Raw genomic sequence first — 17,207 nt, 5'->3', positions numbered from 1 at the left:
GTCCAGAAACAAGCACAGTGGGATCTTTTAACGTCTTTAAATCCCAGTCAGTGATATAATTGTAAAGATATAGAATGTCATCTGAGAGAGCCTGCTGCTGGTTTCCTTCTAATAACCCTCATCCAAGAAGTCCTTGAAGCATGTGAAGATTCTTTTAGTCAAAATGTTATATAGAGTGGAAATTTGGCATATGTGTTATTCATTATTGATATTCTTTTGGTTGCTTTTTTTTTTTGGTGATAATAAAATTTTGAAGATTTTCCCTTGCCTTTGGTATCATTTCCTCCTTGAGGATATACCTTGGCAATTGGTCCTTCAGTGCCCTCAATTACATCACCTCTAGCATGGACTCTCTCGGTGCCTGCCTTCTCTCTCTCTCTCCCTCCCTTTCCCTCCCTCTCTCTTTCCCCCTCTTCCCACCTCTCCCTTTTCCTCCCTCCCTCCCTCCATCCACTTTAGTTAAGCTATTTTTGATGCTATTCCTACTAACCTCAAGAGGCATGTCTAGCACTAATTTTCTAGTCCAGATGTGGTCGCTCATCTTGACCTTGCTGGTGAAAACTTTGTTCAAGTCTTAGTACTTCTTCCCCGTTTTTCATCTGTCTTCAGTTTAACATACGTAAGTGCCTATCATACCTAAGTATGCTTTGCTTAGTTTCTTTTCAAGCTTTCTTTAAGCTGTTATTGTTTTTTTTTTTTAACTCCACTGCTTTTCCCTGTTTTATGAAGATATATGGCTCATAATCTTCTATCCTTTTATGAAGAATTTTATAAATGATGTTGCCCTTTCTTGTCATCTTTCTCTCAGCAAGTAGGTCAAATGTTTGCTGACTAAGACAGTTTTAGGCCTTTTTGATCTCCTTTTTATGGAGATTGATTTATATTGGTGTTGATGGCCTGCCTTTTCTTCATTTCCCATTCTTCAGTTTTAATTACTTGTTTAAATGGGTCAAGTAGGACTTGTTTCAATTGCCTTCTATATTTTCTTTTAGCTTTGAATTAATGTTTTTATCTGGTTGTTTAGAGGCGTTTGATTCAGGAATGACTCCTATATCAGTACTTGTTAGACATAGCAGCTTCTGATTATTTTCTCAAAGAAAGTGTTCATTCATTCCCTTTCTTTTTCTAAGATGCAGATCAAGCACCACCTTCATGAAACCTTTCCTGATTCCCCTAGCTGCTTGTTGATCCCAAACTACTGCCAACCCTCCCAAACTACTTATTAACTTTATATGTGTGTGTGTAGTTGCTGCCTTCTCCCATTAAGGTGTAAGCTCCCTCAGAATAGGGATTGTTTTATTTTTGTATTTGTGTCTCTGGGCTTAGTATAGTACCTTGCATGTAGGAGGTACCTAATTAATAGTTGTTGATTGATTGATTGGTCATATAGCCTGTAACTCTTTGGCCTCTCATTCCTTTCTCCGGAATATTTTCCAACTTTTTTTTTTGGTCATTCCCTCATTCCTGTCTTTGGACTGAAATCACCATGTTTTCCAAACACATGCTGATTCAATTTGGCAAATCTTACTGAGTTTTTTTGCAGAATTTCTCTTATGCTTTTCTGCAATAGATGCTAGCCCATTAGCTGTAGTTACTTTTGAGGTTGTCTTTTTATATGTACTTTTCATCAGCACTACTATATGAGATAATCCAAGCAAGGCCCAAGAAATGATGTTACTTGTTTTTTTGGATGCATGATATAACTGACTCTCTTTATTTATCTCTTTATAAAGGAACTGTTTAATCCACCTTTCCATAATTTAACTGTAATTTCTCATTGTTTGTTATATATATAGAATTCTAATTAGAGCTTTGAAAAGAACTATAGAGATACACTGTAGTATACGGGAAAGAGTCCTGGACTAAGAATTGAGAAACCTTGGTTCTGTTCTGGTTGCTCTCATTTACTAGCCAAGTCACTTCACTATCTCCGTTTCCTCATCTATAAGGGAGATAATAATTCCTGCCTCTGGCCACATCAACAAGTTGTTATGGTAATATTATATAGTCCAGAATTTACCAAATTAACTTAGCCTGTGGATCACTTTGGAGCTTGAAATACTGATTACAATTTAAAAGTGAAAAGTGTTTCTCTTATTCATGTGGCATATTCCCCAGACAAAATGAGGTCAAGTAAATTTTGTAATAAAGGGGAAATTTGCTCCATTTCCATGCCAATAATTACTATGTCTAGTAAGAATTTTTGTTAATAGATACTAATTACATCCCAGTTATGTGAAAACTCTTTGCTGGATGATGAGGATGCATTAACAAGTACAGTGTAGTTCCTGCTCTCTTGTAGTTTACAACCAGGGGAAATGGGGGAAATGCATGTAGACAAAAGTACATTTGAGAGATGTGTAGAAATGAGAATAGAGAGGTAAGAATGAGAACTAGGGAAAGGCCAATTAATCGGTTTTACTAGAACATGGGGTTCATAAAAAGGACTTTATGAATTAAACCTGGAAAGGTAACCTGGAGCCAGATTGTGGGAGGTGGTCAGTATCAGGATCCAGCATTTCTGCATTATTCGTGCAGATGGCCTGTAGATGATTCAGGAGAGAAATCGCTGTAAGAACGAGGAGTTAGAATGACTCTTTTTGTCGCTACATGAAGAATGGTTTGTAGATTGGAAGCATTGGTAGATACAGACTATAGTTATTAAAATACTATTTAAATAATTGAAAATTAAAATTAAAAAGACTATTAAAATAATCAAAGGCTGGGGGCGGCTAGGTGGCGCAGTGAATAGAGCACTGGCCTTGGAGTCAGGAGGACCTGAGCTCAAAACTGGCCTTAGATACTTAACATAAAAATTAGCTGTATGACCCTGGGCCAGTCACTTAACCCCAATTGTCCACCCAAAAGAAAAAAATAATCAAAGGCCAAAAAATGAAGAATTAAACTAGGATGATTATGGTCAGAGTCAAGGAGGGGATATATGTGGGAGATGATGTATGATAGGAGGAATGATAGGATTTTTAGAAGAGGAGGGGGAAAATCAGAGATGAATGTAAGATTTTGAATTTGAATCATGAAAAAGATGGTAGGGCCACTTACGGGAATAGAGAAATCAGTAGGATGGGCAGATTTTGTAAGTGAGAATAATGGGCGTTGCTTGGAATGCAGTTTAGTGGACACTGATGTAGTCCATTTCCCATATTTTGCAGGTTAGGGAGCTAGGGCCTAGAGATATGAAGTAAATTCCTGAAGGTCACATAAGTGTGACCTTGGCAAAGCCAAGAAATGTAAGCCTTTTGACCCAGAGTCCTATGTTATTTGACATGCCACAGCATACAAACACAGTGAACCATTTCAGAGTGAATGGGCAGGCAGATATGTGCACCTGGCCTTATTTAGTTTCCACATCATTACTTAACAGTGGTTGACAAGAATAAAACTGCAGTGCATAGCTACATACTGCAGTCATGTCTTAATCTGTCATCATCAACCAGTGATAGTTGAAAGGTTGGAATGAAGATGTATGTGCTTATTAAAAGACAAAAGTATTCTCCCCTATGCACAAATCTCCTCTCATAACAAAAAAAAATGCAAAAAGAAATAATGACTTTTTAGAATTGATTCACTGATGAATGAAAAGGGTACAATTTGTTATTTCCTTTGCTTTTTAACATTAAAAAAAAACTCTAGAAGTTCAAGAATTATTTCATAATTTTGTGCCATAATTTTGAGAGCTAGATTGTTTTGTCACTGTGGTAGTACAGCTATTTTGCCAGGTTTGAGCATTTCCCACTTGAGGTTGTGACTGGCAGCTGGGCAAGGCCAATAGAAAAAGTCCAGGGCTGTGGGTAATATTGATAACGGTAAGAACTTACCAAGGTGCTCTTATGACCTGTTACTCAAGGCATGAAATACTTGTGTGCATAGTAGCTGCAGTCTTGGTATCTGAAAGACCCTGACTGTGGATGACTCTGTCCACGATGACCTCTCTCATCTCTCATTTCCTTCCTCCCTTCCTCCCTAACCTATCCTAGGCCTCCCAAGGCTACAGATGCTGATGGGAAATCAATCTGTCCCCATTGTGTTTTCTCCCTTCTACTTCAACTCCTCTCCAATATGGCAATCATGCAGTGACCCTACTCTGCCAGGTTACCCACCGCCTCATGTTCCAGATTTTCTGCTGCTTGAATCCCTCCAACTCTCAGGATTATTCTGGCTAGTAACAGCTGGACATGATTTTCAAGGACTCTAGTAGGTAGGAAGGGGGTGTGATGGTGGTTGGTGGTGACAGTGATTGAGTGGTAAGAGAGGAATATGTGAGACTGAGGAAAAAACTTAATCATAGACACATGGAGAAGAGAAAAAGAAATTTGGTTGTGTAATGATGCTAATTGCAGCCATTTATGTTTAATTATATAGCACAATGATGTTGTATTAACATCACTTAGGTTACTTTAACTGTTATAAAGTTTTATTTGATTACAGCTATAAAATACATATCAGTTTAACAGGTCCATTTAGGGGTAAAACCTCATGTACATTGTTTATCTCAAGAAGTGTCATGTTTACCCTCTATTTTGTGTTTTAAATTCTCTCTTATTTTAGGTCAGGGGTTCTTAACTTTTTTTGGAATATGGAATCCTTTGGCAGTTTGGTGAAGTCTGTGTAATGTTTTTGAGTGCATAAAATATATAGCATTACAATGGTAAGCAATTATATTGAAATAGTTATTCCAACATATTTTATCTTTTAATACATTAATAAATCAGACTTCCGTGTTATGAAGGGAGGGTCAAACATTTTTTTTTTTTGCTATTTTTTATTTTGGAGGGGGTAGAGGGGAGGGCAGGGCAATTGGAGTTAAGTGGCTTACCCAAAGTCACACACAGCTAGTAAGTGTTATGTGTCTGAGATCGGATTTGAACTCAGGTCCTCCTGACTTAAGGGCCAGTGCTCTAGGTTCACTGCACGAACTTGCCGACCCCAGAAGCACCCATTCTATAATTAAGGCTAGGTAAGAAATGAGGCAGAGAAAAAAAAAATCTGTCTGGGAGTGGAAGACCCTCACGGTTTTTGATCAAAACAGATACAATTAATATTTACATTCACTCTGAGCCAATCAGGTCTCAAATAATGACCCAAGCGGGGCTTGAACTGGGACCTATTGTTGGCCAGTCTGTGAAAGCCAAAGTCACTGAGGTTTAAGGCATGGTTCTTAAGGGAAAAAAAAAGGTTTTAGTGATCAAAAGTTATATTCCTTTGGGCAGAGTGCTGTCAGTATGATACCCTACGTGGACAGAGGGAAAGAAAAAAACAGAGCTATGTTGCCCGAATGGCTAGTTCCGGTTGGGTCACCAGGGAGGCAGCTTCTCTTTCTACCTGAAGAAGTTTTTGTTTATTCTTCATTCTAGAAGAGGACCACGACACCAGGGAGGTGATGCCATGACATGCAATTCACTTGCATGACAAATGTTGAAATTGGTTGATAAGGTCTTGCATTTGATTGCAACATAGGCAGAAATCTAGACTTTTTATGGAATTCTGCAAGTATACTATATAAGAGTACTTATGTATTATAAGTGAATAGCACTTCTCATCTCACGATATTTTTGTAATATACAAGCGATTTTAGCCAACAGTTAGTCAATCTGAAATGTCCTCACAACATAGGTAGCAGTAGTAAAGTAGGCAAATACTGTGTTAAATCTCCCTTTTGTAGATGGTGAAATGGGACATGAATTGTGATATGCCATATGCCTCATGTCAAGTTAGAATTTAGATCTAATTCAGTGCTTTTGCTATCAACTTTTTAAATTGTACTTTAGATGATACAGAACTGAGAATGAACGTCTCAAAATATTTTCCCTAAGAATACCAATTATATGGAAAGAAGCTAACTTTGCATAGCACAGTTCCTTGGATTGCTTTGGTTCTAAATCAGTAATTTTTAGACCACAATTTCCTAGGTGAGCATCATGGTTTAAAGGATGTCAAAATGATGCTTCATGTAGGACTAAAGGTAAATCACCTGAATGATGCCTTATTTATAGTCATCCTGGACCAAGGTCTTAAATGGAATTCTTTGCCTTGATTCTCTTAAAAACTTTTTCTCTAACATGAGTTACACCATTCTTGACAATATAAAGTTGAAGCATTTTATGCCTTCTGTACTCTCCCTTTGAAAGTAGATTGGTTTGGATTAGTTATAATCTGCTATTGGCAGGAAGGCTGTTGTGCCTTTGGTTTCATGGTTTCATTTCATGAACTTACATGTGCTGTTGCTGGGACATCTTTTGGTACAGGATGATGGTCTTATTAGCACAGAATTTGGTTAAATTCATTAAACATTTACTAAGCATGTGCTATTTCTATGTAAGGCATTAAACTGTGTCCTTTTATAAAAGATTTAAAGAAAATGATAGTCATTTTTGCTCATAGAAAGCTTACATTATCCTGGGGGGGGTGGGATGGAGTGGGGTGGGCTGGCATGACCACGGAATGGTCCAAAATATGATATATCCACACAAAACAAGAATACAATGTAGAGAGTGATGGGGACAGAAGCAATGAAACATCCAGACAAATGTTCTAGGAAAAGTTGGGGAGAGAGAATACATTTTAGCTCGTTGAACTTCACAGAGGATGTGGCTCTGGCCCTTTAAGTGAACCTTGAAGGAAGGGGGAAGAGTTCTGAAAGGCAGAGTTGAAAATGGTAGGAGACAGGCTGTGTGATTGCATGGAGATGGGAGAGGCTATGTTATATCATGGTTAGGGAACATAGTCAAGTATTTCTAGAACAAAGTTCATGAAGGAGTAATAGTAAGAAGAATAGTAATGGGGTGTGTGTGTGTGTGTGTGTGTGTGTGTATGTCTGTGTATATGTGTGTGTGCGTGCACACGAGCATGTGTGTCCGTGTCCGGCCACTATACTAAATAAACACTTTAAAATTATTACCTCATTTGAGCCTCAGAACAATCCTGTGAGGCAAAGGCTATTTTCCCCATTTAGGGGCTATGAGAGAAGGAAGTGGTCAAAAATAAGGTGGATGTTGCTGGGTAGCTGGAAATGTATTGACTATGGAAAGAAGGAAATTGGAAGGAATGGTGAAGCTAGATCTTGCACTTAGTGTTGGACATGCTGAATCAGGTGATAATAGAATGTCAGGGTGGAGATGTGTATCACACAGTTGTAGACTTGGAGCTAGAGCTCAGGGGAGAGGTGAATGCCTCTGTATACCTAAACCATGTTATGTAATTTGCAAAGTAGAATAGAAGCACAATTCTGTGTCTTGTGATGGGGGATGAATGTAGACACAATATCACCATGATATTTTTTTTGTTTTGTTTCTGCAGTCTAGATCTTCTCAACTTTCAGTTACAGTGCTCTGTTACATTGCAAGAACCCAAATTAATCTGTGTTAATCTTTATGGATGTATGAATGAAAAAAGCTGCTGTATTAACATTAAATCCTTTTAGAATTTCCTTCCTAATCTTTGTTATGAGGAAATACCTGAATTTGATTTTCCACCAAGACCCATTAATAAATTTTTCTTCTCCTTTATTTCTTCCTGTTTCAAATTTTACTTCCAGTTTTTAAAGAGTGGAGGATTAATTTTAAAACATTCTTCTATGTATATTCAAAAGGAATTTGATATTGGTTCTGATATATTTTTATTAATCCTTTTCATAGCTTTTTTTTTTATCTTTTGAATTATCTACCCCAATGGATGTAAATTTCAACTTATACATGCACCCAGATGAAAATGATTGATTCCCAGATTTGCTGCTTGCATATGACTCAAACTGCCTTTTTAGGTTTGCCTTTATGTTATCAGAAGTTCAGGTAACTTTATTTTGAAACAGTTAGTAGACCTCCAAAATATGTTGACATTTCATTTGGTGTTGACTGACCTTTAATCTCATTGTCCGTTTAGGGCAGAGTTCATATGATGATTTACAAAGAATTGTGCTGAGGCCTTGTGCAACAGCTGGCAAGAAAGGCTATTTCTTCAAATCTTTTGTGTGGAAGGAGAAGTCTATACACAGGATCAGGAAGCCAGCGAGGAGATCTTGGATGATCCTGGATATTCTGGCTTCAGCTGTAGCCTTCTGCCTCTCCAGAGTAAAATGTCATAGAGTTTTTCTCTTGAATTTGGAGATAAGACAGGATTGCTGTAGTTGTTCTCACTTTAACATCATAGATTAGGTTGAAATATGCTTATTTGAACTGCTCTCTGGGCATAACTTTATGGCCCTATCTCACTTGCTTCTCAATCCTTTGCTTCAGAGTACTGAGTATTCCAGATTTTTTTTTTTGGAACCAGTAGCATTACTGAGTAGTTTAATAGGGTGGTAACCTCCAAGTTAAATTTAAATGTTTATAGTTACCTAATTCATTCTCTTCTTTGAACAGGAGTAATTTCAACATGATAATATGGCATTATTATTACTATTTTTTAAAGCAATCGGGGTTAAGTAACTTGCTCAAAGTTACATGGCCAGGTGTTTCTGGGTGGGTGCTAAGTGTCTGAGCCCAGATTCGATCCCCAGGTCATCCCGACACTGGAGCCGGTGCTCTTACTCTCTGTGCTACCTGGCTGCCCCATAATATGGCATTATTATCATTGTTTCCTAATGTTGGTCTGTACCTGCTTCCAGAAATGATATAGGAGACTAATAATCCAAAACTTTGGGGGAAGGAAATGGTGACAGATACCCTTTGAAATGGAATCCATTCAGTTGGTCCTATTTAGAGTTGTGACCATTTTTATTTCATAGGTCCCTTTGACAGTCTGATGAAACCTATGGACACTTTCTCATAAAAATACCCTTAGATATATAAAATTAAATGCATATTAAATACACAATACATAGGATTACAAAAGAACCTAATACTTGAAATACAGTTGTAAAAATGTTAAGTAAACAGGTCCACATATGCCTGTTTAAGAACCCATGTACTAGAGGAAATATTGTTGAAATAAGTTTGAAAGAGAAGAGGAGAGATGAAAGACCATGGAGTTCCAGGCACAGGCCCTCTTGTTTATGGACAGTGAGTGAGGTAGCAGGAGCTTGAGTGACCCATAGAAAGACCTTTTATTGTTGGAAACAGTTACTCCTATATATATGTAACTCATTTCTTAAAAGGGTAAAGGAGCAAAGGGGAAGTATAATGTATTTGTGATCAGAAGACCTATGTTCAAATCCCGGACTACCACTTTTGGTAGCTGTGTGACTTGTTCAAGTTATTGATACATCTCAGCCCCAGTTTCATCACCTGTGAAATGAGAAGGTTGAGCTTAAATGATCAGTGAGGTCGCTTCTAGCTCCAAAACGCTGTGACTTTGGGCTTCAGTACTACATGTGTGGATTTTTGCTAATTGGTTGTGCATATTGTGGTTAAGTATTTGAGCAGAGAGGCCAGAGTTGAAGCTTTGTTTTTCCCCCCAGTGAGGAAATAATACAGGAATTTGTTTATAGAATTAAATTTCATAGCTTCTCTTTCTGTGAACTCCAGAAGGAAGAGTGATCCTACCATAATAATTTACTACTAGGTACACATACAGCATTAACTCTGAGTGTATGCATTACTAAATTAGCCATGCCAAGTGCTACATTTTTAAGAAAAATATTGGAAATTTATGAAATAATATCAAAGTCATTCTCTAAAATCCTCTATCTAGATTTGGTCTAACTATTGTGAACACAGATTATAGAAAAGGTTAGTTTTTTAGAAGCTGAAATATTTATAGATACAGTTCTCTTCATTGATGAGTCACTGAGAAGTCATCATGTTGCTTTTGGACCCTGCTGCATCCTTGAATGGAATGACTCAGCATTGGTTTGTATTTAATAGCTTTATTGAGTTTGGAAATTGAATGACTCAGACTATAGGTCTCTTTACTTCCAGCTTCCAACTTGGCCTATACTAATAAGAACCAGAAATATCTGGCATTGGATTTGTGTTTGGTTTTAAAACATGAATTGGTATTTGGAACATATCTTTATGTATTTTGTAAACCTCTGACCCCTAGAAGAAAGATTGCTGGACCAGTGAGTTAACTCAAGTACTAATCAGAGCTTTGTCTTTGGAATATGTGACTTTTGTAACTTCCTAAGAGCATGATACTTTAGAATATTATTGGAGTCATAAAGTTCAGTAGTTCCAAAAGGGCCTGTCTTACTCTCAGGAATCAATTTATCTGTTGGTTGGATCCAGTACAGTATATTGTGAAAGATTCTCACATCTCCTACATCTCCTGAGGAATGGCAGAGTGGTTGTGTGTTTATATATATAGAGGCATACTGATCATTTAGATTCTAAATCCTGGATCATGGATTTTGATGAGATCTTAGAGGTCAAGACTGACTTCCATATTCTACAGGTAAGGAAACTGAGGTCAGGGATGGTTAAGCAACTTAAGGTCATAACCAACAAGTGTTCTGAATATATCTCTCCATGCTTAATAGTTACAAGGCTTCTTGTTATTTTTGCCATGTGGTCATTTTTGTGTCTTTTGAGGAAGTACAGTTAGCTTTTAGCTTTGGGTCTGTGAAATCTACGACCTCTACAGTGTAAGTACTCCCTTCAAGTGATCACTTTGTCCTTTCTTGTCCCTGATTTTCCATAAATATTCCATAGTGGATACGCCTGTTATGCTGGAGGTTTTCTTTTGGTTCAGTTAATATTTACAGAGAGTTGTATGACACCTCGAGCTTCCTGTCTCTTTATCAGTTCCTTTCCTGATAGGCCTGCTTGAGGACTTTTTTGATCCCACTTCTCTCTTCCAGTTTCTTACCTCCACATACTGATCTTAATAACTGTAAAGGTGAGCACTGGGTAAACAGCCCTTCTCAGATCTCAGGTGCTATAGATGTACTCATATGACTTTTTAAAGTAATTGGCCTTTCTATAGTACTTAAGCTTTGCAGATTGTTGTAAATGTTCTTATTTGACCCTCACAACAGGTCTGTGAGGTAGGTACAAGTTGTATTTTTAAACCACGTTTCTAAATTTTGTTATTCATAAATATTGTGAAATACCTTTTGTGTTTGTGGGTACATATTATATTTGTTTTGGTGATTTTGTGTAATATGACAATAACTTGATGAAATTTCTGGGAAGAAAACTTAATTTTTTTATTATGAACTTTATTAATTATCAGCAAAGATAAAAAATCAAATCACGTGTAAAATCTTCAACATTTAGTCAGTTGTAACTAAATGAATTAACAAAAAAAATCAGTTGATCTTTCCAAGTCCTTCTGAAATTCTGATGAAGCACCTTTATTATTCACTGTTGACTGGTTTTTAAAATGATGTGAGGCAGTGTTGGCTTGCCCATGCAGTGGCTATTTTCTCATTAAACTGGCCACATGGCATCTAGGTGGCAGAGCAGATAGAGCATTGGGCCTGGAGTCAGGAAGACCTGAGTTCAAATCTAGCCCCAGATATACTTGTTAGGTATGTGATCCAAGGCAACTTAACCTCTGTTTGCCTCAGCTTCCTTAACTCTAAAATAGGGACCTACCTCCCAGATTGTTATAAGGATAATATGATATATTTATCAAGTACTTCTCAGACTACCTTGCACATACTAGGTGTTTCATAAATGCTTCTCTCCCTTAGTCCAGGACAGATACCTCTGCCTGAGATTTCAAGAGTTTTGTGCGTAGTTCAAGGTAATAAAGCTGAGAACTTGAAGCTGATAGTAAATTGAATTGTAAAAATTCAATTTAGTTGAATTTTTCAAATAAAATTAGATTTTTTAAGAAGTGTTTTAAAAAGACAGACCCAAGACAAATTATCAGTGATGCTCTTTTTGGGATCATAGTTTCTCCTTTCTCACCCTTGGTGATGGCTGTCCCTCTTGGAGAAACTGTTCCTGACCCATTCTCCTCTCCCCATCAAAAGTGAAACCTGTTGCTGACATTTTCTGGCTGATTGCCTTGTATTTTGACAACAAAATGTGTAGTTAGGATGTGTAATTGTTAATATAAGTATTGTTATATGTAGAAAAAAGACACTTCTTGGAGTTTTTTTGTTAAAGGGAAAAGGACTGCAAATATTTGTATGCTCTTTATAAAGTCATGTATTTTAATCTAAGCTGTAGATATAATATCAACCATATTACACAGTTGGCTAGAAAATAATTTTTCAAATTTTACAACAAATTAAGGTAACTGGCTTATGTTAAGTAGGCTTAAAGCCCATGTCCACCGTAAGAAACTTCAATTTGCCTTTTAAATACTATTTACTACTTCTGTCATAGATTAATACAACTTTAACTTACTATTTACAACTGTAATAACTATACAAAGTTGTTATAGCACAAGGAACTTGAGTGCATATCTTTTACACATGTATACACAGAAGAGGTGAGTGAGTGTGTTATGTTGAGTGTTTGATTTTAAGTGATACAGGGTGCAGAATTTGATAACACGAAGGAAGGATAGTGTTTTCTGCCTAGACTGTTACTCAGTAGATGTTGTTAATGTCTTAATTTTCCCTGAAGCCCCGTACTTACCAACCTGAAGAGATTTTTTTTTTAAGCCAAAGCTTATTGAAATAACTCCTGAGTAGAAACATGGTGAGGGTGTTTAACTTGGCTGTCTTTTAAACATGTTCAGCCCTATTTGCCCAGAAGCAAATATGAGAGAATTTTAGTTCAAGAATGTATCTTGAAAATGGAAAAAGCTCAGTGAGGTATATTCATGCAGACATTGAACCAAAAGGCAGCATAAAGGTATTCTTAGTTGTCTCCTGGTGGCTGTTGGGGAAGGATAGCATAACCATGAAGCAGGTTATAGTTCTTATTTAAGTGAGCCACTTAGATTGTTGTCTTCACAATAGTCGTCTACAAGTTGGGAAACAGTGTGTCTGAAAGAGAATGCCTAAACAGAATGAAAATGTTAACATTTGATATAAAATAACTCATTAATTGGGTCTAAATTTAGGGAATAAAATTCATTGAGTGAATTTTCTAGATAATCTAAACTTTAGTGGATCTTTGATCTCATCCACATGGGTACTCCCTATGGTAGTAATACATATCGCAACTAAAACCAGCCTATCTAAAATGTGTCAACATTTTTTAGAAATATGGCTATCTAGTATCATATAAAAAAATCAAAACCTGCTTCCCTGACTTCCTAAACAAAGGATATTAAACATAATTTAGGCCATCATTATGAATATCCATTGTTTTACTGGGCTTAGGGTCGGTTGCCTCTGCAGCAGATGGAGCTTTGTGCTTTGTCATTTTAAGTCTTTGTGCCTAGAGAGCATGGGGGTAGTAGAAAGAGCTTGAGGGACCTGCCTTTAAATTCTGGGAATGATGCTTATTTCGTGTAGGACCTAGGGCAAGTCACTTTGAGCCGCAGTTTCTCATCTGCTACATGAGCAGATCATACTTGAATTGCTTATCACACCAAATTGTGAGGAGAATATGGTCTTAATTCTGAACTCTGATTTAGTCCTTTTATGAAAAGATGAGATTTTTGCTCTTGATTGACACTTCATATTAAAGACTTTCCCAGGAAGAGACTTAGAGCTTGTCCCGTGAATCAGATGCATGATGTGTAGTGTGACATTTATCTTGACTACTGGACACTTGGCTGTGTGTGAGTAGGTGACATTGTTGGATAAGTGTGATCAGTGTGTGGCTGTTTTTGAGGAATTGAAAAACACTTTAGAGGTCAGAGTTCTATTTTAATTTTTTCTATTGCTCTTATTCATTTTTGAAATTGTGCCCCAATTAATAAATAGATAAAGGTTTTCCCAGACTCTCCTTCCAGATCTGTTGACCTGTACCTTTCGTCAGATTGTTTGTGTTTGGATTCTTGGCTTTTATTGATTTTGATTTTTTTTCCCTCTTCTGCTTTCCAGGCGAAGTCGTGCATCTGTCATATGTGTGGCGCCCACTTAAATAGACTCCACTCTTGCCTCTACTGTGTCTTCTTTGGCTGTTTTACCAAGAAACATATTCATGAGCACGCAAAGACAAAGCGACATAACTTGGGTAAGTTGTCTATTTTTTCTCTCCACACTTCCTTTTCTTTGACCTGTAGTATGAAATTGCCATTCCTCTCCTATACAGTCTTTCTGTCTGCCTTCCCCTGCCTCCCCAAGCATCTTTCTACATTGGATCATTATTTCTCTTTCATTCATAATATCATAAATGTATACTATAATAAATGAACAGAGTTCAGATGTGGAGAAAATGATTATAAATTTACCTCATTTCTTTTTCGGTATTTAAGTGTACATTTTCTGTAGCCTAGGGTAATTTGTACATTGGGTTCAACCTTATCCTTAGCCAACTAATTTTTTTTAGTCACCTTAAATTAATTTTTTAACACATTCTGTGCGTTTTTTTTTTTTTTTACGCAAATGAAATGCCAAAGCTGGATGTTTCCTTTTGGCGTTCATAAACTGAAAGCTACTATAGGCAAAGTCAGTAAAAGCAATCTTTAAAACTAAGCACTTAAGCTGCCAGTGTCCATTTTCAGTTATATATATTTAAAGGTGGTTTTTTTTTTTTTTTTTGCTTTTAGTTATATAACTTCACTAAGGAACATAGTGCCTTCGTGTGGCATCAAGAAAAACAGCAAGTTTCACATTCTCTGTGCCTGTTGGTAGGGAAAAACAAATATATATATGTTCGTATTTTTTCAGATTCCTGCACCTTCATTTTCAGCTTCTTTTGTATGTTAAAATGCAGAAATTTGGAAAAATCTTTGTTTTTAGCTTGGAGATTTATATAGAATGCCAGTGTGCAAATCTTCTCTTCCCCCCCCCCCCCTTTTTTTTTTAATTGCTTTTGGGTGTGCAGTTAGGGTTAAGTGACTTGCCCAAAGTCACATGGCTAGTTTTTGTGTTGTGCCTGAGGCCAGATTTGAACTCAGGTCCTCCTGACTCCAGGGCCAGTGCTCTATACACTGTACCACCTAGCCGCCCTGCAGTGTTCAGATCTTGAGTTTATATTGTAGTTACTTAAAATTCTCTATCTCTTCCTGCGGAGTCAAACTTTGATTTGGTTACTTAAACACTGGCAGAAGAGATGCATTCTTAAGATGGCCAATTTGACATATTTGTGTTTTAATTTGGTGTGATAGAAAGGAAACTTAAAGAAACTTAGGTAGCTGAGGAATTAGCCTTAGCTAATATAATTGAAAGCATTTTTTAGTCTTTTGAGAACACTGTGGTCTAATACTCTCTGTTGGAAAGTCAGCATTAGATGAAGCAAATATGGTCATACACTACTATTCTTGCATAAATTTATTAAATCAATGAGTCAAGTCATATCCATGAAAATAGTGTTACTTTTACCTGAAGTAAAAATTCAGCATATTACTAGTGAGCCTTTGAGTGACTTTTTATGAAACTAAGTGACTTGTGTTTTTGTTACTGTTTTGTTTCTGAAAGTCCTTGAAAGAATTTAAGGCAAATAATTCATCTGTTATGTTTGACCTGTATCCATAAACTAATTAGTTTAAATCTGTTTTTGTTGATACTGGTATCTGTAGTTAGTATGAGATAGTATTCTAATATCTGAAAAATACTGAAACATTGTGTAATTAAATGCAATTCTTTAAAGGTAAGGAAATCATAGTTGTAATGAAAAATTTCTTTTTTGGTAGACTTTGTGCTTGATAATTGAGATCAAGGAAAAGGTACATAATTGAAATCCACAGACCATCTTCAAACATTATATCATTTGATCAGTAGGGAAAAAATTTAAATCCTGCCATCTCCTTTGTGTCATTTTTATATTTGTCAGACTGGCCCAACTCAGGATTTAGACTGATTACCATTTTTAATATAATTTATTTCAATACTTAAGGGATATATGATTTTGTTGGTTGGAGTACTAGAACCATTGACAGAGGTCACAGGTATCACAGTCCTTTTTCTTTTTTATCTTCTGTTCTTTGTGAGTTTCTGTGACTGAAAAATTAACCGTATTGTGACTGAGTTGGAGTTGAACCTCTCTGGTTTCTGTAGTTGAGGATTAGGAGGCCAGTACTGAGGTTTTCTAGCATGATGCGGCATTTGCTACTACTTGTTGCTCTGCTGTCGTAGCCTTTAAAAACCCAGGATTACTTTTAGATCATAGTATCAGAGAAACTTAGAAAGAGCTTGTGATGAATTTTCTTGGAGCCTTCATTAGATGACTTACTTTGATTGATCATCTTTTGTTCTAATTTCTACAGTAAAGGGAGCTAGATTGAAAAGAAATTGTCCTGTTATAAAAGGTTACCCCAATAGAAATGTGAGTGTGTGGAGGTGTTTGCATGTCTTTATAGAATCAAAAAGCAATTTTTCATTTTGAGTATCATTGAAATCAAACAGCAAAATCTAGAAATGGGTAGAACAATTTTTTTAGAGCTCTAACATCTTTTTCACTAAATAGATCATGGTGCTATTTACATAATTTAATAATATGATCAAAATTTATTGGTAATAATGTTTAATAAGAAGATACTAATAATCTAGAATATTAAAGGTTGTGAAAACATTCAAACAGAACTGTCCAGACCAAAAGGGAACTTTCTCTCTAATTTTATGTCTTGAGCTTCCTATTTGAAGAAGATGCTAAATCAAGAGAGGCTACATATTTGGGAGATAGTTAATGCAGTTTGATGGATAATTGGAAACAGAACCTGGCAAAAGACATTGCATTATGAGATAATGAAATGTGAGGCATTTCTTTGCTTTCTTTCCACATTAATCCACCAATATTTATTGGATGTCTGTTTTGGTCCTGTTACACATGAAAATAAAGCCCTGCTCTTCCAGGTTAATTTAGGAGCAGAGCACCAAAATTAAAGAACAAATGGCTTATTAATTTTGTGATACTGAGTTATAAGTTCAGGAGTGATTTAGGGAATTGAAGAATTGAGGGATCAGAAGGGGAGGTGGATTTTGGTTGGAATAATTAGGGGAAGCTTTGCTTTTTGTAGAAATTGGAACTTGAAAATATGTCCAATTTACAGAAGTCACTTCTGTTTTCTGGGACTCAGTTTTCTTTTCATGATGATGGAGGTGGACTAGGTGGTTGCATCAGCTCCTTCCATCTTTAATATTCTGTCAATCTTAAATATAATATTAATAACAGCTAACACTTATGTAGCACTTACTGTTTACTTACTGTTATGTAGCATTTACTGTTGTTAAGCACTTTATGTGTCTTAAGCTAGTGCAGGTCTTCTGATTTTATCCACTGCATCTCCTGCATGCCCTT

At 36.5% G+C, this 17,207-nt stretch overlaps 1 protein-coding gene across 2 annotated transcripts in view; it reads left to right on the top strand.

The window, feature by feature from the left end:
* USP22 (ubiquitin specific peptidase 22) overlaps positions 1-17,207 on the top strand; it is a 261,088-nt gene that overhangs the window by 90,530 nt on the left and 153,351 nt on the right. For both annotated transcript variants that reach the window (XM_069084712.1, XM_069084711.1), the window contains exon 2: positions 13,850-13,982. In XM_069084712.1, the coding sequence (XP_068940813.1) occupies positions 13,850-13,982 (133 nt within the window). The remainder of the gene's footprint in view (positions 1-13,849; positions 13,983-17,207) is intronic.

The sequence above is a fragment of the Petaurus breviceps genome, unplaced genomic scaffold (assembly GCF_028583685.1).
Source record: "Petaurus breviceps papuanus isolate PSGF00001 unplaced genomic scaffold, PetGlider_PUasm1.0 175, whole genome shotgun sequence".
Classification (NCBI taxonomy): Eukaryota; Metazoa; Chordata; class Mammalia; order Diprotodontia; family Petauridae; genus Petaurus; species Petaurus breviceps.
This window is presented reverse-complemented; position numbering and strand designations above follow the sequence as displayed.